The sequence below is a fragment of the Bemisia tabaci genome, chromosome 7 (assembly GCF_918797505.1).
Source record: "Bemisia tabaci chromosome 7, PGI_BMITA_v3".
NCBI lineage: Eukaryota > Metazoa > Arthropoda > Insecta > Hemiptera > Aleyrodidae > Bemisia > Bemisia tabaci.
The window spans coordinates 48,815,286-48,836,713 of NC_092799.1; the positions used below are offsets into that span (position 1 = coordinate 48,815,286).

Below are 21,428 nucleotides of genomic sequence, written 5' to 3' on the forward strand. Positions count from 1 at the left end.
GTCTCAGAATCTCTTCTGAAGTCATCATTATGATCCAAGGATTGAATTTGTTGAACCTTTCACTGAATTTTCACTATGATTTCATAATGCTCCAAACGAAAAATTTCAAAAATTCACTCAAAAGTTTCCTCTCTAAAATCTAGATCAGCAGTGATTTTGAAACATTGCAACCAAGAAGTGCACCCAGCGTTTCTATCGAAAGATTTGTAAGGAAGGTGCTCAGGTGCAGTTTTTGCTATTTCAAGAAAGAAATGTTTAAAGTTTCAAAATTACATGAAGCCTGGTGGCTGAAAAAAAGTTCAAACTCAGTTTTGGATGAATAAAAATTGGAATATTAGGAGTGAATTTTTCACAGAATATATTTGAAAAAAAGTTAAGTATAGTTGAAATAATTAATATCTTAATTGCTTGAAAAAACACTTATGCGCCTTGTCCTCCAAGCCTCTCATTTATTCTGGAAGGTGACATTGACTACTTCCAACCAAAGTATCACAGCGCCAAGTGAACGCGAATTTCCATAGGACTAATGTAAAATGGAAAAAAAGTTATCACGGCTACTAGAAACACGTCAAAAACTCAAATTTTTAATACATGTTTAAAATCACTCTCAGCATCTAATTTGGATAAAATTTGAAGAGAAAATTCAAATTAATAGTCCATTTTGGCGCTTGTGATACTCGGTTTTGCCATTTGCCATTTAAATAATCTTCTCTTCTTTTGGAATTTTTAGGAACATTTCACAGTGATCTAGTACAATGTTTACAAAAAAAAAAAAAAACAATATTCTAAGATTTCAGTGGCAGTAGTTTCAAGATCTATATTTTTCTAAATGGTTCAACAGATTCCAACAGTAATATTTCCAAACGCTTCATCGACGGTGATCTAATGCTCTTCTTGCTTGCCATTGCTGTGAATATCTCTGTCCCGAATGCAACCAATAAAAGTTTCAGTAGTTTCCAAACGGTTCTCCTCGAACAGTTTCTGTGCGTCAGGATGACTTCCAACATAGAGTGGGTCTTTGACGTCAGTTCTAAATGAGCCTCCAATACCAATGCCTGGCTCCACGAACACTTTGTTCACACTCAGTGACACAACGTTCTTCGCTTTTACAGCTAAAAAATAGAGAGAATGTTCAATGATTCTGTTGCAAAGATGTAATCATGTACTACACTATCATGAACTTCTTTATTGGAAAAAGAGGAAAAATTCGGATGTGCAACTTGCATTCACATTTAAACACAGGCTTTGTTCCCTGTTAAAGCTAATCACTGATTAATGACTACAATCTGCATGCCGAGGTAATTCCTAGACTTTCATTTGGGAGATTTCGTTTGATTTTCAACACAAGATTTAAGTGAAATCGATTAATTCATTTTCAATGAGGTAAGCTCCCGCAAGATATCTGACATCACATAGAATTCAAAATCAGGAGATTGGAGCCAAAATCTGTGTCCGATCCATCAACAACAAACACTCCTTGGTGATGTTGGAAATTATAGGAGACTGATATTCAAAGTGCTCACTGAAAATTCTTTCCATTTCACAGATTTAAATATTTTCAAAACTTTAAAAAATTGGAACAGGTGCCATCAGTTTCTCATGTGATTCTCTTCTGGTAGTTACTACAGGATAATTTTTAGAATTTCCATTTCTGCCAGAGAACCTACAAAGTAAATTGAAAAATGCTGCTGGAAAAAAAAGATGAATAAATAATAAAAAAAAAGAAAATAAATGATCAACCCAGTACTGGGCCAACTAGACCATGGCGTCCAGGATTCTTAACCATGTTTATTCCATGATATTCAGGAACTTATTTCTCGATGAGAAACCAAAAGAAGTTTTCTCCCACTTTCCTGGATTTGCTTGGAAAAAACTTCTTAACTCTCCGGAGTTCCAGACATGAATAATAATTTTTTCCACCTTTCAGCCAATTCTTCAGTGCAAATTTTCGTTTTTCATTCCAAAAGCTTTCCTGATAGTTACATTATTTGTTCCATAAAAACTTCTATAATATTTTGATGATAGGAAGATTCAAATATGCCATAATAACATAAACTCTGAGCAGTAGAAGAAGAGATTCCCGGTTTCTGGAACAGATTCCTAGATATTTTCCTGATTTTCCCTGAAATTTTTCATTCTCCGATCAATCCTGGTTTTTTCCCCATCCTATACACTATGGACTTAACTTACTTCTGGCCACCTAAATTCTGCGTTATAACCATCTTAGCACTTTGTGCCATCATGGGTTGACTTGTAAGAGATAAATAATTAGGGATGCTTACCTGGAAGTGAGTGCCATTCACTGTTACAGAAGAAGTGAGGCTCAGGTGGCTCAAATGACGTTGATATGATTCCGTTAACATTCTCCACGGAAAATTTAATTTTTCCATTTTTCATCTGAAGGGACAGGAAGTCTTCCTTGTTTTGAGAGAACACTCCGAGCATAAATCCTGAGGGACTCCTAGATTTGAAATCTAGTTTCACATCAAACTCATTCAGGACTCTGAACTTGTTGGCTGTGACAGAAATGGAAAAACAAAGGTAAATTAATTCTACCAAACAAAGAAATCTACAGTATAGGATAAAACTTAGCAGAAATAAGGGACGTTCATATTATGAAACTTAAAAATCACTCTCCTGGAGAAAAAAATCAGTACTGCTGCGCATGGGCATTTGCTATGGAGAATGGGTGGGAGCCAATGGGTCAGTTGCGCTGGGCACAGAACCGTGTTTTGATGCTTGATTCTTGTAAATTAGCAAAAAATAATAGATCTGTCCAACCCGCAACTTTCTACGTTCAATATTAACTGAGATATCACCCTTAGAAAAGTCAGGTTTTTGACATCATCCACCGCGGCAGTGACACTCTTAGTTTCTTCCTCTTTTGTTCGATTAGTGAAGCAGAGGGTGCAGCGCAAAACTCCAATAACGTTAAACGTAAACAAACTCAAAAAACAGACAGATTCGGATTTTAAAGATCTTCTTATCAGGAGATAATGCACTCGCCGCAAAAAAGATTAGGCAGTCCGTCAGTTCACCTCAGTTTGTTTACGTTTAATGTCACTGAAGTTTCCTGTTGCGCCCTCTGCATCATTGATCAAACAATAGAAGAAGAAACCAAGAGTGTCACTGCCCCGTTGGATGACGTCAAAAACATGACTTTTCAGAGGGCAATATCTTGGTTAATATTGAACTTAGAAAATTGCGGTTAGGACGGATCTTTTTATTTTTAGCTAATATACAAGAATTAAGCATAGAAACACAATTCTGTGACCAGCGCAACTGCCTTGTTGAAATAAGTTTGGCCAATGGTAAACTAATTAGGAAAGGATCTGAAAAAAAAAAATGATAAATGAATTTATTAGAACATTCATAGGATTTCACAATCATTTCATACACTAGAGATCTGTACTATCTTACCATCCAAATTTTTTTAAAATCAATATTCAATGAGACGCATACAAATTTTTAGCGATGAAGTGCTGAAAATGCATTTCAAAAATTTTAGGCTTTGATTAGAGAAAGAATTGGGTAAGGCTCAGCTGCAACAAGAGTCAAATAGCTAACATTGCACTTAAATAACTTGGAAATATCATTAACAGGAAAAAATTAACTCCTGCGTGCGACTTTTTTCCAAAGTGTTATACTCTGAAATGAGATTTACTTGTTAAAAAATGTCACTCAGTCCTAGCAACTAAATAGTCCACAGCATAACTCATTATCAATACCTGCTCTTAAATCAGTTGAACCTTGAAATTAATACTGAAATAGGGATGACCAGTGGTTCCTGAGGACAGCAAAATTTGAGTTGAGAAATCGGGTTCGAAAGCAGTGCGCTTTTAAGTAAATTCTACGTGCTTTGGATTAAAATGCTTCTCACCACGTTTGACATATCTGCCCTCCACTGAAAAATATGTGTCTCTTTCAACCCTGTCAGAGCAAGGGATGACTCCAAAGGATTGAGATGGATTCTTGGCATTCTTGATGGGCCTGCTATGCATTCTGAAGTTCCTGAGACATCCTTCAAAAAATGTTGAGGAATCCTGTGAATATGAATTTAGAAAAACCTTTAGATAACTCATAGTAAATGCCTTTCTCTATTCTAGTTAGTGGCTCACGGATTTCGAACAAGATATGAAGGATTAGTATTGTGGACACAAATTGTGGTATGTGTAGGACAAATGGAAAATACTTGTCATATTCTTAATACTTTAAAATGTTGGCTTAATTTCGAGTCAAAGGAAATGAAGATGAGAATACTGATGTCAGAAAGATTTGTGAGAGGAATTTTTTCTGAAATTTTCACAGCACACAAATGCTGCTCATACATGTGACCAAACAATATTGCACATTTGGTGGCAAGCTTTCCATAAGTTCTTCATTTTGCGATCCTCAGACTGTCTTTTACTTAGTTTGCTTTTCCCAGGATCCAAAATTCCCGGACAATTTCTGACCTTCGAACAAAACTCTCCTCAGACTTTTTTCCTATCCCTCACACTGACTTCTACTATATGCTGATCATTAAGTTCGCTGACTTTCCTTGAAATTTCTAGGTCGTTGCGAATTCCCTGACTTCCCAGGTTTGCCAGACTAACGAAAACCCTGGGTTGAGCACACATAAATGAATTCACATTATTTTATCTTCACTAAATGTTTGAGACTCACTTATATGAACAAAGGATTCAAAATAAAGTTATTGATAAAACTGCTAAGGAGAAAAAAAGATGAACATTCAGGCGCAAATTTGAGTGTAACAAGCATTGTAAACTGATTAAGAGAGAAACATCTACATTTTCTGGATTAAAAGTCAAGGTTTTGAAAATTGGAGTCATTGGATGATTATCTTTTAAAAAAAAGAATGAACAAAGTATGTCATTTATTCCCAATACTACTAAAGAGCATTTCAGATCCTCTATTTTGCCGATTTTGATTTTTCTTGCAAATTTTATTAATAAGAACTGATAATCCACTTCTTAAGTCTTTTCTCAGCCACATCTATGCTTAATCCTTATAAGCCTTCCTCAAATAACTTCAGCTTAAAACTTTCAATTTGGATAGCACTTAACGGATGGAAATCGAAATCCCCGACTTTGGTACCATAGCCGGTATAGTAAGTCGCTTAAATTGTCATATCTTCGATAAGATTCGCCATGTTTTCTTCCGGAAAAACTACAAAAAAAAAAATTTGGATAGCACTTGTCTCTCTCGAACTGTTCACGAAGTTTTAAAAGAGGAAAAAAAGTTGAAAATTAGGCTAGGATAAACCAAATTTGTGGACACAAAAAAGGTGAATTGATTTTACCATGATGTTTCCTAGAACTTGTTCATGGAGTTTTGGATCCAGTCCTCCAATATAGACTGTATCAGTTAGACTGATTGTTGATTTGTTGCCACCTGCTCTTCCTTGGGTGACTGATTTGCTATCAATGATCAGTTCACCATCAAGTCCATCTTGTTTCAACCAGAGTTCATGCCACTCGCCGTCGTTGTATGTTTTTGATGACTCCAGAAGAGCTGGCTGGGCGCTGCCACTGAATCCGAAGCGAACCTGTGACAAACATACACGAAAATAGGATATAAAAATGGTACACTTTCAATTGTGCGTATAAAAATTCCTTGGAATAAAAGTGATAAAAACGCAGCAAGACAAGTCTATTTAAGAGCTGTGAGAAAATACATTACTATTACCGATTGAAGACTTTGCAATATTTGGAAAAGTAGTCATGTTAAATGGAACATGTCAGTTCTGATTATTGAATTCTAGCGATAGTCACACTTCCGCTGGAATTTTACTTAAAAAAACTTACACACGAAAGTGAAATTTCCTGACATGCTTTCAAGATCTAAAAGTAAGAAAAGCCTGAGAGGATTCCAAATCAAAACAATTTTAAGGTGCGTCTTGAAATTTCACACCCTGTATCATTAAGGATTGATTAAATTTTGACATCTAGAGAGTAATGTGACTTTAACGGACATTTTTGGGGAAAATTTTTCCTGTACACTGAAAAAAAAAGGATTGCTAATTCACCGATTTAGGGTGGAGCAAAATTTGCTTCACTTCGTAAAGCTTTCTTATCCGTGCATGGTGTTGAATCAAGTAAACGACTAGCACGAATTGCTACACCGATTTGCTACATCTGCGCGCCTTCATGCAGTTAATCTTGCATCGAGTGGCTTGGAAGTGTAACTGCATTTTTTGGTATTGGTACTTTGCGAACAGTAAAAATAGCTCAATAGTTATGCTGAAATAGCAGAATTTACGGTAAAATAGCGAAATTTACGGAAGAATAACTAAAAAGGTAACAGACGTAGCTTTTCAGAGAGCAAAATCACCTACACGCGTGTGTGTAAGTTAGCTGAAATTTGTGTAGCGATTTTACCTGCATGGTTTGCACGTTCGTTTTTTAGCTACACCATGCCATGAAATACCCGCGTGCAAGGCAAATTCAGCAATATTTTTTTTTCAGTGTAGATTTATAGTTTTATACATCTCTCTCTTTTGTATTATCGAACCATTTCTCTTACGCACTTACATCAAACCATGTATGTATTAAGATATTTGAAAATTTTTAACATTGTTTTTCTCTGTATTTGTCTGTCAGTTTCTGTAAAATATACCTGATGATAATTTGGTGTAATTAAAGTCACTAAAGTGGCTCTTCAGAAATAAGTAGGCAATATCTCCTGGTAGTGGTGCATAATTTAAAAATGAATCGCATTAAACATTTTTCTTTTAAAGGAATGGAACCGTCAGAACTCTGTAATATAGCTTGCAAGTAAGAAGGAAAGTTCAGAAACTGATTGTTACAATTCTCCAAACGATCTTTCTGCAGAAATGATTCTTAGAAGAGAGTAAAAGTCTCCCATCCTGATAGTGTAATACTAGAAAACGAAAGAAAAAAAATTTCCGCCATCTATTTCACCTATTGGACGATCTATAAAAGGAACAATTTCACTTAAAATCAGCGAACATTGTAATACAATGTCTGAAAGGTAGTAGCAATGAATATATTGGTATTTGGAGTGTAGCCGAGTGCACTCGGCTACACTCCAAATACCAATTTCACTTAGGTACATTACCTTCCCATCAACCAAGTACGCAGCCACATACTCAGTGTGTAGCTCATTAGCAGCGTAAAGGATGGTTCCGTACTGAGAGATGGTCTTGAATTGTAGTGACACATCAAATTTGCTTTTGAGTTTGGGGGCAAATGATGGATACTCAATTCGACTGCCATTTGTCGTACCGAACTGGTGGCCACTTCCGTATGTAACATTTGGATCCTTTGGAGGAGAAACCGGGAGAGCGCACAAACCGACTGGAGTTGGAGCTTGCGATGGAAGGACAGTAGGAGTTGTTGGGCTTGATGGAGGAGTTGTTAGGCTTGACAGAGGAGTTAAATGATAATCGATTTCCTCTTCATCCTCAAATGTTACTGGTTCTGGAAAAAATTCAATTTATTAAGAGCATATGATAGTGTAAAAGCTTAATAGCTTTTGCCATGTCATAAAAAATCTGCTCTAGCATTGAAAGAGATTACCTGTGTTATTGTTAATGTTCCGCTCCAGTTTGAAAAAGCAAATGAATAGAATGAAAAAGAATGTTTCGTAGAATGAATTCATGAGTCGAAATTAGCTCTATACTTGTGTCTCACAATAACAGCAACGAGGCTCAGTATAAGTTAGAGTTTTTGTTTATTTTTTTGTATTACCTTTTTTTAAGGTGCGATAACTGTCCCTTAGTCAGCCTCAGTCCCCTTTAAAATTGTTGATTTTGTATTATCGTTATGGGCCCATTAAGTTGTTTCTCATTTCTCTATACTTATGCTCACAAGAAAAACGTTACCATTTTTTTCATTGGTGCAGTTAAGATTCATTAATATCCATTTTTCTGTTGTTGATTTCATTCAACAACTAACACCATCTGTGATCGAAAACTGAGACATTCTTGTTAACTTACGCATCATTTCGATTTTTAGCAATAACAAGACAAAGAACTCAAGGAACTTACTCAAGGATGGTCTGACATGTGTTCTCCGTGAATGCACGTCCCAATAACAACTTTATTTGCTTTGACCTTGGCAAAGTTGACTATTTCTCTGTTGATAGTGACATCACTGATGCAGCCAGAGAAAGGATATGTTTTACCTACTGATAAATAATAATAATATATCTTTATTTGTTTTTTTGGCTTGCACATGGCTTCTACAAATGCGTCGAATTTTTCTAAACAAGAAACAAGAATAAATATATGTATATATAAAAAAAAGAAAAAAAAGACAATGATATCAACCTGTCCCCTTTAAAAAATCGTTGATTGAATATGGACATTCCTCAATTAGATAATGTCTGACCAGGGCATTGTGGCTTCGGGGCTCATCTTTAATTTTTTTCCTTATGTTTGATGGTAGTTTAGAGAAAAAGTTATGGCCTCGAGCCGCTGTTTTATTAATTTTTATGATTAGACTTTCTGTTCTGTTTCTGGTGTTGTGGTTGTGCACCACTCTCGATTCCTGTAGTTTCTTGTTGTTGTATAATTTCAAAGATGAGTATATGATCAATGCTGGAACAGTTAAGATTTGTAATTTTTTAAAATGTTCCTTGCAAGATTCTGTAGGCTTTAATTTAAGCATAGTTCTAATAGCTTTTTTTTGAGTTATGAATAATTTCTCGATCTTTTTATTATTGCAAGTTGACCAGGCATTGATACAATATAGTATGTGAGATAGGAAAAGAGAATGATACACTACCATTAACAGATTCATGTCGCAAAATCTTGATAGGACTCTCAACACAAAAATAGCGCCATGCAGCTTTTTACACATGATGTCAACATGGTCATTGAATTTAAGAGTATCATCTAACAAAATACCTAAATATTTTGCAGCGGCTACTCTTTCCATTTGCTCATCATCTAGTAGCACTTGGAAGTCCTTGATCAGTTCATTATTTACATTAAAAAGCAAAAATTTCGATTTACTCGTGTTTACATTAAAAAGGTTGATCTTACACCATTGGCTAAAATAACTCATGACAGTAAATGTATCAATTTCCAGATTTTCCAGTATGATATTGCTTAGAATTATGAGGATGTCATCAGCGAACAATAGAAGGTCAAAAAATGATTTTAAGAGAGATTTAACTTTTACTTTTAAAAATATAGCTAAATCATTAATGAACAGAATAAATAGTAGTGGCCCTATCATTGATCCTTGCGCGATGCCTCCATAGATCATTCTACTTATTGAGTTATATTTCTTATTGCTTTTCCTCATATGGACATATTGTTTTCTTTGTGACATAAAGCTTTTTATCCATTTAAGAGCTTCTTTTCCAAATCCCATCTTTTTTAGTTTGAACATTAGGATATCATGATTTACCGAATCAAATGCTTTACTTATGTCTATAGCGATTACAACAACAGGGTTTTTTTCTTTGTGCTGATGATTGCTTCATAGCATCTAAGTATGGCCGCTTCAGTACTTAGTTTCTCCCTGAATCCATACTGATTATCACAGAGTAAATTATTTATTTTAAGGAATTTATTAATTTGCTGTACTACGGACATCTCATAAATTTTTGAGATTGGCGATACAATTGATAATGGTCTGTAGTTTCCTGGGTTGGTGGGATCACTGTCTTTCCACAGAGGTATTACTTTGATTTCTTTCAGGCAATCTGGGAATTCGCATTCTATGATTGAGTGGTTAATGTACTTGGTTAAGAGTGGGCTTATTTCGTACTTTATTAGTTTTAGAAAATAGTTGATGAGATATGGGTTAAATGGGAGCTCAAAATATGTGTCTTTTAATTCACTTTCTGTGGGTTCATATTGCTTGAAAAATCAGGGGAAATTCAAGTAAATAAAAGGCACTTCCTAGATGATGTGTACGAGTAATTTTAAATTCGATCACTGTTCACTGATCACTGTTGACTTACTCAGTTTGGTTGAATACATCGAAATCATCGATGACCAGCTGAAGGGTATTATCGATAGAATTATGGCTGGCAAAGATAACATGCCACTGCTCATCATAATACGGCCTTAATTAACTAGATTTCAATTCTGATTCGCCTGTTTTGAATATTAGGATTCCATTCTCCATGCGCAATGAAATCGCATTTTCTGTTCCGTCACTTGCAAAGAGAATGAGCCCGTGGGGATGTGTTGTATTTGAACGCAGAATCAGCTGGAATGTGTTGTCCGTCGCAGATACTCCTGATAGCCTATCGTAGTCGGGGGACTCACTGTCAAACAAGATGGTACTTTACAAACTGTTCAACAAAAAGTAGTTTTAATTTGTAAAAAGATAAAGAAAAGTCATAAGGTTTGTGAGGAGTTGAGAGAAGGGTGCTTAATAAGATCTCTAGATATTGATGAGCCAGTATTTCCGAAAAATTCTTGATTTTCTGAACTCGTGAAATTTGTTTTTTTTTCCAGTTTATGAGATTTGTTTCCACTTCGAAATTTGTGTTAATTACAGTTTTAAAACCACAGTGGTTCAATTTTACCTTAACAATTGAAAATTCAAGTCTATATACTCAAAGGCCTATTAACTTTGTTGGATGAATATTTCACATATGGTGAACCACTATTTAAGAATCAAATGTCATAATGCAGATTATTCCCAAAAGTCTACAGGAAACATAGCAAACACATTCAGAATTTCCAAATCTATTCATGATTTATGTATAAATTATACATTTTAGTAAATCATGAAATTTTTTAGCTACATTACAATTATAAAACTCCATCAGCCACTGCTCAAAAATATAAAAATCAAACTTTTTGAGATTACTCCGCCTTTAGTTTCTGATGTTTCAAGTTAATGCGCTACCAACAAAAATAAAAGAAAAGGCTTACCTCTTCGGGGCAGCCAGGGACTACATCAAGAGCATTGATGTTTTTACTAAGATCTACACTAATGCTCATTATTTGCACATTGTCGACACACCCATCGAAACCCGTATTTGAGACGTCAGGTAATTTATGTTCACCTGGATAACCACCCACGTAGAGGCGATCAGAAACCTAGGCAAAAAGAGAAATAGAATGAGAGTAACATAGATGAGAAAAAAACAAAGTTGAAAAAAGCGATGTGCACTTTCTGATCACTCCCAGATACATATTACGCCAAGGAAGGGGGAGTGGCAAATAATTACTAAAGCAATTGGACTACATTTTGCAATTAGGAACTACACTTTTTGGCCCATTCATAAAAACGCTTATGTGCATAGGAAAACTAATGGTGCTTATTTTGTTCCTAAATTGTGCCACAAATTGTAGTTTCCAATAGCAAAATGTAGTCCAATTATCACCAAAGGATACAGAAATGACCATGTACAAGGAGAACGACTTCAGTATTCGGACACACATTTTTCAGAGGAGCCAAAGTGAGGTTTTTGACAGGAAGCACTTTCTAATCTCTCAGATGCTAAGTTTCGAGGAGTTTCAGGGTGTTCACTGTTTACAAACTCGGTCGGTGATAACTCCCTGATGAAAATCATTGTAATTCCTTTATCTCCCACATCAACAATATGCACGTACGGAGCTGAAACCCTGCATAGAACAAAGGGCTCAGTGGCTCTGGGTAGATTTTGATAAAATTTCAATAGATTGACATTAAGTTCATCATTAGCATAGAGCCAAAAAAATAGCGATTGAACCCGGACTATTTTTTATCATATCACACCATGACGGAGGACTTCCGGATCTCCTCTCCTCTGGTTGTTTGGCGTTTTCAATCAGACCTCACACACAGTTAGGTGCTTAAACGTTCCGCCAGTGCAGTGCTAAGACCATACACCCTCCTTCTCCCGCATCCGCCAATCTTGTTTCAGCAACTCTTTAGTCATTTCAGAGGAGGGGTACGAGAAATAAGAGAACTCCATATCGAATTGCTCGAGCTGGCCTGAGTGGCTACCTGGAGGAGAGAGGGGGTTTCTCAGCTGAAGTCTGAGGTGTTCAAGCACAAGAAAAGGCGATGAAGAGCGCCCATTTGTCTCCACCACACAGAAAATGCCCCATGTTTTAGGGCGAATATCTCGGCTTCTACTCATTGGAATGAGCTAATTTTTTGGCTCCATGCTAATAGTGAACTTTATTTTAATCTACTAAATTTCCATCAAAATCTACTGGGAGCCACTGAGTCTCCTGTTCTATGCGGGGTTCTTTTGGGTACGAATTTCACTGTGACTGACAAACGTGTGAACTTTCTTTTTTTGGGTATCAATCATTCAATGAAGTGAAATTGTGATTCATTCTTGAAAATGATTCCTCTTAACTCAGAGCACTGAGCACCTCAAAATAGCCTAAGACTAAATCTGATTGTGTCCAGAATGCTGATGTTTTTCCTGTAGACACTCAAGTTAGGATAATTATTTAACACAAAGGCAAGAAGTTGCAGGTAATAAAGTTTGAGCTGGAGAAATTCACATTTAATCTGAGTCTAATTACAGACAAGTTTCAGTTTTGAATGAGTTAATTATAATTTTAGGTAGCTTTGCCATAAAACTTTATTTTTTTATTCAAATGGTCAAAATTCTGGTTTGAATTATTGCTTTTTAGCATTTTTATGGCAGAATGTTTGTACAGCACCACCTTGCTCAGATGCATCAACTTTGAGAACACCATCTCTTCCTAGACGAACAGCCTCCACATGATGCCACTGATTGTCATTGTAAGTTTTTGATGAAAGTATTTGAGCTGCATCTGCACCAAGGTTAAACTGAAAATTGGAAAAAATGTTAAGGTAAATAAGAGTACTGCAACCAGTATTTCTTGAAAATTCTGGGCTCTTAAATCTTCAAAGATACAAAAGTTTCACTCAGGGTGACTATAAGCGTGAGCTTAACGATGAAATAAATTTAACAACCAAAAAAAGAAGAAAAAAAGACATGTAGGGGGAAATTTTTGAAAAAGGTTGATGTGGCCCTTTAAAAGCCAGTCAAATTACAGTGTGGAAAAATTAGAGGGTAAATTTGAATATTTGAAATGCCAGTTTTTTTTTTAAAAAAAAAATTAATAGTTAATGGATTATAGCTGGTCATGTTTGTATACTTTTTAAAAATTGTTTGCAAGATAAATTATGAAGAAAATATTACACAGTAATATTACAATGGTACATATATTTCGGGCGGTGAAACATTATCCTTCAATAGTTTCAATGATGAGAGCCCATTACTACTGATTCAACTCGGGGGAGACTTACAAAAACATTCAGGGTACTTGTGGTAACCGGCGGTTCACATCTCGCAAGTCCGCCCGGCAAAATTGGTCAAACAGGCACATTTTCCTGTCCCATCACAGCCAATTGAGACACTTCCAATTAGGCTGCAATTGCAGGGCTTGCAATCGGGAAATCCATAACAACCGAACTTGCACCTACCGCAGCGATCTCCTTCATAACCTTCGGCGCACAAACATTTCCCTAGGTTTTTCTCGCAAATCTCTGCTACTGTGCCTTTCTGATCACAGCTACAACCTGAAAAGAATTTAGGAAAGATTATCATTAGACATATATACACCTTCCACCATTATACTTTATCTACTAAGAGTAACTTCAGTTCAACTATTTCAATGAACTGAATGCTGCCTTGTGTGGGGTCACAGGAAAATCTCACTTTTTGATACAAGCCAAAAATAGACAGTCTACGGCAAATTTGTCAAATTAATATTCGCTGAACTAGGTACTTCAGCTAAAATTTACAGTGATTTACACATGAAATTCGAGCATTGCGTCAGTCCATTACTACATTGTGAATACATACTTCCGTAAATAGCAAGAATAAGTAAACTCAGAAATTATCTTATCAATTTTGCCATCTTGGAGCCATTCTATTTTTCCTCTCAACCAATTGCAACCTGCCGATAAAGAGGAGTTTTTGCACAACTTATCCTAACAATGACAAACATTGAGAAGCTTTAACACATGTAAAATAAAAACTGATTACATAAGTTTTGACTAGTTTCACTACTGGCACTGACTAATTTAATACAACTTACAATATTGAATTTCAATAATTACATTTTTCTTCTCCTGAATAAGTAAATAGAGACCTTTACAAATGAGTCAAAAATCAGAATGAAAAAAGATATATCGAGAATACTCACAAGTACAGCCAGGAAAGTCGTAGTACCCATTGTTACACTGATCACATGTTTCTACCACCATAACTGTTCTAACAAGGACAATTACCAGTTTCTGGATCACAAATATCTGTTTGGGCTCCTGCTGCGTCACACTTACAGGCTACAACATTGAAGAAGCAATGCATCAAATTTAAAATAGGAAATTTTAGGACAAAAAAAAAAAATTAGCCACAAGAAAGGTTCTAGGTCTCCATTTTGAATTTCACTTCCTCTTGTTCAAGAACCATAATAAAAATCATGTTCAGAGATTAGCAAAAATAAATGTCCTTGCACAGAGAGTATTTCTCTGAGGAGTGTGAACGCTACAAACGGTGAAATATACAAAAGGACATTCTGCATGCATGTGGCTGTCAATAGCAGTAATACGGGAGATTCACATTATCGGATTTTTTTTTGTTTACTTTCATTATACACAGATTGGGTTTTCTGTGTCAATTTTAAAAATTGAGTCCTTCAGATTTATTCTAATATCTGTTGAAGAAATGTTAAAGAAACATTCTCGTAAAAGAAGTTCATCAAACATCGATGTTGTTAAAAAAATGTACAACAACTACATTGCTGATATAACTCCACATTTACATCGGTGTAAGTCAAATCAATGTCCTGGTATGTAGAGTAAACAGCGAATAGAGTAAAATAAACATTTGAAAGTTGGCGTCTTTTGTTAAACAACATTGATGTTGGATTAACATTGGGATGTCTGATTAGCAACTTTATTTTTAGAATGTTTTTAGGCTTTGCACACTGCTGAGATAAAAAGCCTTTTAAAAACATGTTTTTCTCCTCAGACCTGCCTTTTTCGCTTGATTAGTTAAAATCAGAATTATAAGAGGTAGTGCCTTAAAAACTTTGAACGTTGGAAAACGGATTGTTGAGATAAGGATTTCAGCTGACATCTTACGTATCTTAGTGTCTCAGCATTATTAAAGACATTTTGGCTCGCAACTAGTAAATGGATCAATTTCAGTTTGTGACAATGCTAACAGAACAATAAAAATAAGGAGAGCATGCATGACTGATTGTAGGGCTTCAAACGGAAATGATTTATTGAACAGAAATGAAAGCCGTGAGGATGGAATATCCAAAATAATATTATTATTAAGTTGGACCTGTTACTTACGAAGACATTCAGGAAAATTGTAAAATCCTTCCCTGCACTTGTCACAGAACTTTCCAGCATAGTTATACTGACTAGGACGTTGCTCGCCTTCTGCTTCACAATGAGAATCAACAGTACCATTAGGATGACAGTCGCAAGGTTTGCAATTGGGGTAATCGTTGTGTCCAAAACTACAACTGTCGCAGTTTGGCGGTTGGAATTCTTTCCTACACTCATATTGACCAGAGCCTTCAGCACAATTCCCGGTTGCATAAAAGTAGCTACACTGACAAGCTGTGGAAAGAAAAGAGACATAATATCATGACACCTTGAAATAAACAGAATTTAAACCTTAACAGAAAATTACTATCCACAATGTTTGTTTGTTCGGGATCCAACTTCTGTTTTTCAACCTTCATGCAAAAAGAAATGGAGAAGGAAAAATAATCCTTCTGAATTCAATTTTGAGTAAAACACAGGAATGTTTTCATCAAATCTTCCTCACTCCACAACCCGACTTTGTAGCTTGAAATTTATCCAGAATATTCTGCTAACAGAGAGGCTAAATCAAAGGAGTATTCAAGAATTAAGCTAATTAGTTTTCCGAAAATAAAATTATGGAATAATAATAATGAAAAAAAGTATGACAGGTAGCCAAAAATGTCGCAAACATGGTTATACACGGTTTTGTATCTTTCTCCTTAAAGAACTGATATTAAGAGACTCATATTGACAAACGTCGGTTTCATTCCATTGCTTGTTGTATGGGCGATAAAATCCTGCTTTGCACTTGTTACAGTTAATACCTTCTGTATTGTCACGACAGTTTTGGCAAACTCCTCCGCCTTCTACTTTCCCATGAATGTCCGGAGATAATTTCATTTCATCGACTGTTGAGTTGTAAACACATTGCTCCGAGTGACCAAAACAATTGCAAGCTGTTTTGACAAAAAGGAAAATGAAATAAGCGGTCTGAGAGAGTGGTTTATAAGATAAATAAGATTGTTTTATTAATACTCAAAATTTCTCAATTTCTATCCGTTTTTTTCCATCTATAGATAGTATGTTGTTCATGAGCATTACTAAATTATATGCAGGAATACGAAAAAGTTAAAAATTAAAAAAATAATTTAAAATTATAGCATCATCACCCCCAAATTTGTAAGAAAATACTCCTGCGCGTAGAAGTGCGCATTTACCGACTTTGAGACTTGCAGAATCTACAAAAATCCAAGTTTTCCTTGACCCAAAAGCTAAAAAATTCTCTGAACTTTCTTGGTTGCTGAGAACACCTAACTGTAATTATTTTGAAAATTAGCAATGAAGGCAAGATAACAATAATTTTCTGCAACTTGACAGTTTATAAATTTTTACCTTTTGCTGAAAACAACTGAAAAAAGAAGAAGGCTTAAGAAAATACTACTTTTCCCTTCTTTCAATGGATGGTTCAGTAGATAGTTAGATGCTTAATGCAAAACGTCTGCAATGGAAGGCACAAACATTTTCTGAGCTATTCTTGAAAATGGATGGCAAAGAAAATGAATTTAAAAAAGAGAATATTTAGGAAGTATGCCAAAGTTATTTTCCGTCTTTAATTAAGTCAGTCAATGCAAAAATTCTGATGAATGTTCCATCACTTGTAATGAAAGGTACCAAACTCCAAGAAAAAAAAATCTAGAAATCGAAAAAAACTGACTCAAAACGAAAATTTTTCTGAATGAGGAATGACTTCAGCGCTTGTTACTCAGTGCTTAAGAAGAGCCCTTAAGCCAAAAACATGAAATTTTTTTATCTCCTAGTAATACTGCTGGATCATTTTCAAACCATGGAGTTGGGTACTTTTCAAAATAAACAAGATCCAAACTTGTCTTCTCAATGTCATATGAGAAAAAATAAAAGATGTGCAAGATCCTCAAAACCACTTTTCCATAGGTAACTACCGTAAAACTTCGATATAACGAATTTCTGGGGATTCGCGAAAAAATTCCTTAAATCGAAAACCGCGGAAAACCCGATTTTAGGCCACAAATTGTTTTGAAATGTTCGGTTTTTTCCAGTTTTGTGTACACCCCTTTACGGAAACACCCGGTTAAGGCTTGATCAGTAAAACTGCGCAGCGGTAGTGATGAGCACACGGCAGGGGTTGAAATCGTACTGATGACACTATTCACGTAGCTCCTTATAATCACCCCGTTTACTCGAGGAAACATGTGCGCCTCGGAAATTCCCAATCCTGCCGTATCGGAAAATGACCTTTGCACTGACACCGACGTACAGTACGCGGGTGAAGACAAGCATGCTTTCTCCCCAGCGGTGTTGCCAGGCGCGCGAAAATTCCTGTGCATTCGTTAAATCGAGTTCGATTTACAAGGTAAAGTTCGTACTCGGACCAAAGATTTCCTTCGTAAAAGCGAATATCCTTATACCAAAATTCATTATATAGAATTTATTTTACATTGAAAAGATAGGGATTTTTCCGGGGCTGTGAAAAAATGTGTTATTTCGAAGAATTCGTTATATCGAAGTTTTACTGTAGAATTTTAATTTTGTCCAAGTTGAGCACTTTTCAAGCTAAGCAGTCCAATCGCTTAATCCGGCCCTTTGGTGCCCTTTTCACTTATGTGAGCAATAATACAAGAAAATGAAAAATTCAGCAACTCACGTTTGCACTCAAAGTAGGAAATGTTGCTCTTTGACTGACTCCTTGCTTTTTGCTCAAATCCGGGGCAGCAGTACTCGCAGTTATGACCACATGTGTTATGTTAAATCTGCAAATAAGTTTATAAGAATCTTCTGGGTCAGTAATATCACATGTATCTGCATGTCCATTACATCGACAACGTCCTCCTATACTGATATCCTTGATTGAGTAAAAATACTGAAATCACAGAATTGGGGAAAGAATGTCAGACTTGAAATAACAAATGTTTGACCAAATTCTGAAAGCTAAACAACCCTATTTACATATCTTAACTTATACACCTATCTTAATCATGACAAAGTCTTCACAGAGTGACATTGAATGGTTCATTCTTTGAGAATGAAAATTTTGACAGAAAAAAGTAGTTTCATAAAAATCTAATTCTAGGAGAGTTCGACATTCTTTGCTTTCAGTATTTGTGAAGAAATCTACAATATATACTTTGGTGCTAGCAGCTTTTCAACACAAGTCAACTGATATGCAAGATATTAGGATCAAATTTGGTTCAAACATACAAATACTTTCAAACAGCGATGGTTATTAAGTGCTGCATTGCTCTCAAAGGTAATGCTTCATCCTGTCCACAGTTCATGGACACCACGAACAAAAATCTTAAATTAATGTGTTCAAACTATCCGCGTTCGTGGGCTCCACGAACACAAATTTAATTTCAAATAACTGAATAAATTTGGCACCGTGCATAAGCTTGAACAAGTTCCAAGTTTTTTAAAGTTCAAGTTTAAAAGTCTAAAGTTTTCTTCAAAAGTTGCAAGCCCTTATCATAAGTCATGCGTAAGCACAGCTTTGAGTAATTTGTGAAAACTTGGTTCGTGGACTCCACGAACACCTTAAATCTACTTTAGGTGTTCGTGGAGTCCACGAACTAAGTTTTCACAACTTACTCAAAGCTGTGCTTACGCATGACTTATGATAAGGACTTGAAACTTTTGAAGAAAACTTTAGACTTTTAAACTTGAACTTTAAAAAACTTGGAACTTGTTCAAGCTTTTGCACGGTGCCAAATTTATTCAGTTATTTGAAATTAAAATTGTGTTTGTGGAGCCCACGAACGCGGATAGATTGAACACTTTAATTTAAGATTTTTGTTCGTGGTGTCCATGAACTGTGGATAGAATGAAGCGTGATCGCTGTCAAAGAGTGTTATCATGACATGGACAACAATTTATCAATTTGAAACCTTTATATGCTGCTTCATCTCACTTAACTTACACTTTCAGAAATAATTTGTTAGTTTTTTAAATCAATTGTGGATTTCCTTTTAAGCTCATAGATTTGACCTACGAATCCATCTGTTGTGAATCAGAGTTTGTAAATTACTGATGGTTACAGTGCTTAATTAAAGGCTCACCGAAGATAGGTATTCAAAGACTAGCATTCAAAAGGCATTCAAATACAACTGAGTAACCAAAATTAAAAGCTTGGTGCATCGATGACATTAATCAACACCTCTGACTGGGCAGTTCTAAAAAACTTTTGGAAAAGTTTTTAAAATTTCAAAGATTTTCAATTACCAACTTACCCTTCTGGTGACCGTGGGATCTTGCCGAGATACAGCCACTAGATGCCCAAGTAATGTTTTAGTTCTTAGAAGCCGAAGTCGGACATTTGTTGCTCTTGTGTACTCTTGTAGGACAGTCGAATTAAAGAACTCAGAAGCTGAGGGCCGCTTGTTCAGCTGAGATACTACAATCTAGAGTGCAAAAACAGATTTTGAATCTTAACAAACTTCGAAATGTACTTAAGCCTAAAGATATATATTATACTGAGGTAAGAGAAATCAAAATATCTATTCATGTTAAGCTGCAATAATTTGCGACTGGACAGCATGTGGTAGGAATTGAAATATGTCAGCTTTCGCCATACATCATTTGACAGTTTATTAATTACTGAATGATGGCTAAGAACTTAGATTCTATCAAGAATTTCAGAAAAACATTTTCAGCTGTACACAAAAATTTTCCAATTTTTCTTTTTAATATTTCAAATCACTCTCCTGTGAAAAAAATAGGTCGTTTGATGTAAATTGGCGACGAAGGATGTCTCTCCATCCCTTTCCTCGTACAACTGTCTGAAAAGTGTACTTAGATGCTAAAATATATAATTCACAATCTTCTCTCGGAATTTTTTCATCCAACCAACCTGTTCCCCCTACCGAAAAAATCTCTGACTCCAAATGAATCTTTTTTTCTTGAATCTAATCTTTCCTCTGATTACCTCAGTGTTCCCTGTTTGACTTATCTCGGAATTTCAACATTCTCAGTTTAGATTGATTGTTACAAAGAACCAAATTTTTGAAGCACCAAAAATTTAATTTATTTTATTATAATTTATTCGCATCAATTGGTTCCATTCTTTCAGCTACTCATCATTCTTCTCCAATTTTGAAATTGCAATTTTGTTGACAGGGAGAGTCTCCCTGGAGACTAAAGCACTCCCTTGTCAATTTTAACGAAGAAATTCAACGTAATAAAGGCATGGTTTTTAAGAGAGAAAATATCGCATTCGAGTGAAGTTTCAATAACAGTATCGAATGCGATGTTTTCTCTCCAAAAAAGCACGCCTTTATTACATCGAATTTCTTTGTTAAAATTGGTAAGTGAGTGCTTTAGTCTCCTGACAACAGAATTGCGATCTCAAAATTGGAGAAAAATGACGAGTAGCTGAGAAAATGGAACCAATTGTTGCGATATATGATATATCGCACGCCGCTCTTACACAAAATATGGCGTCCATCGAATCACCTTAAACATTTGTGAATTGAATTCCTGTCAGGAGCAAATATCAGACTACTTACATCCAAAATGGCCTTAGGACTGTATTCACGATTTTATAAGACTTAAAACAAAGTGCTTACGCTTTGGTGTCAGCGAAATATTGCCAAGAATCATACGTTTCTCCATTGTCAGCTGATCTTTCTAGCCAGGTCGGGGCGAATTCCCCATTTTGATGAGTACATAAGCGACATGAAACTCCTGGAAAAGATTTAATGGATTACTTGATCAGTTGGAATCCGTGCCTGCGTCAAGGCAGGAAAGCAGAGCTAATAAGTGATAGAAAGATAGGGGGAAAATTAGTGAGAACTTACACATACTTAGAGAGAACCCCTACAGGAGCATTGACTCGTAACCATCGGATTGATCGACGGAAAAATAAATAGAATATTATCGGGCGGGATGTGGGTGAGATAGGCACGAAAAAACTATTTCGCATTTTACAGAAAGTCAAGAACCTCGAGCGACTTTCCATATTCAAAGAACTTACAGTAATCACATGCATGATTTCTTTTTTTTTTTTTTTGGTAGGGAACTGTAGAGAGGCAATCCATTAATAAGTGTTCAGCACAATGTTAAGAGAGAGGTTAGTTCATCAAGGGGGTGGGGTGTAGACCCAATGGCTACATCCCCGAGCACAGTTAGGTATTACGATATACCACTAAATCACCAACAGAATACTGA

General features: G+C 35.7%; 2 protein-coding genes across 2 annotated transcripts; both read right to left on the reverse strand.

Annotated features, from left to right (window-relative positions):
- Nucleotides 1-791: 791 nt before the first annotated feature.
- On the reverse strand, nt 792-15,488 carry LOC109030029 (laminin subunit alpha). Its single transcript, XM_072302927.1, has 11 exons — nt 15,273-15,488; nt 14,114-14,252; nt 13,389-13,484; nt 12,594-12,712; nt 10,865-11,032; nt 9,484-9,835; nt 7,081-7,442; nt 5,303-5,548; nt 3,881-4,043; nt 2,283-2,516; nt 792-1,112 (listed from the first exon to the last, which is right to left on the reverse strand). Exons 1-11 carry the CDS (start codon nt 15,486-15,488, stop codon nt 883-885), a joined length of 2,325 nt encoding a protein of 774 aa, XP_072159028.1. The 3' UTR covers nt 792-882.
- Nucleotides 15,344-21,249, reverse strand: LOC109030177 (laminin subunit alpha). The gene is made up of 5 exons (XM_072302928.1): nt 21,235-21,249; nt 19,493-19,663; nt 17,914-18,129; nt 16,058-16,189; nt 15,344-15,545 (listed from the first exon to the last, which is right to left on the reverse strand). The coding sequence occupies exons 1-4, from the start codon at nt 21,247-21,249 to the stop codon at nt 16,130-16,132; spliced, it is 462 nt and encodes a 153-aa protein (XP_072159029.1). The 3' UTR covers nt 15,344-15,545; nt 16,058-16,129.
- Nucleotides 21,250-21,428: the final 179 nt, after the last annotated feature.

What these genes read in the sequence shown, in the direction of transcription:
- LOC109030177 (XM_072302928.1), bottom strand. An exon ending in ATCCCACGGTCACCAGAAGG is followed by an intron (nt 18,130 to 19,492) that starts GTAAGTTGGTAA and finishes CTGTGATTTCAG; the next exon opens with TATTTTTACTCAATCAAGGA. An exon ending in TTCCTACTTTGAGTGCAAAC is followed by an intron (nt 16,190 to 17,913) that starts GTGAGTTGCTGA and finishes TTGTCAAAACAG; the next exon opens with CTTGCAATTGTTTTGGTCAC.
- LOC109030029 (XM_072302927.1), bottom strand. Translation starts at nt 15,488, where the DNA reads ATGAGTGTAGGAAAGAATTCCAACCGCCAAACTGCGACAGTTGTAGTT. An exon ending in TCCCTGGCTGCCCCGAAGAG is followed by an intron (nt 9,836 to 10,864) that starts GTAAGCCTTTTC and finishes TGATTTTTCAAG; the next exon opens with CAATATGAACCCACAGAAAG. An exon ending in AAGTTCTAGGAAACATCATG is followed by an intron (nt 4,044 to 5,302) that starts GTAAAATCAATT and finishes TCATATTCACAG; the next exon opens with GATTCCTCAACATTTTTTGA.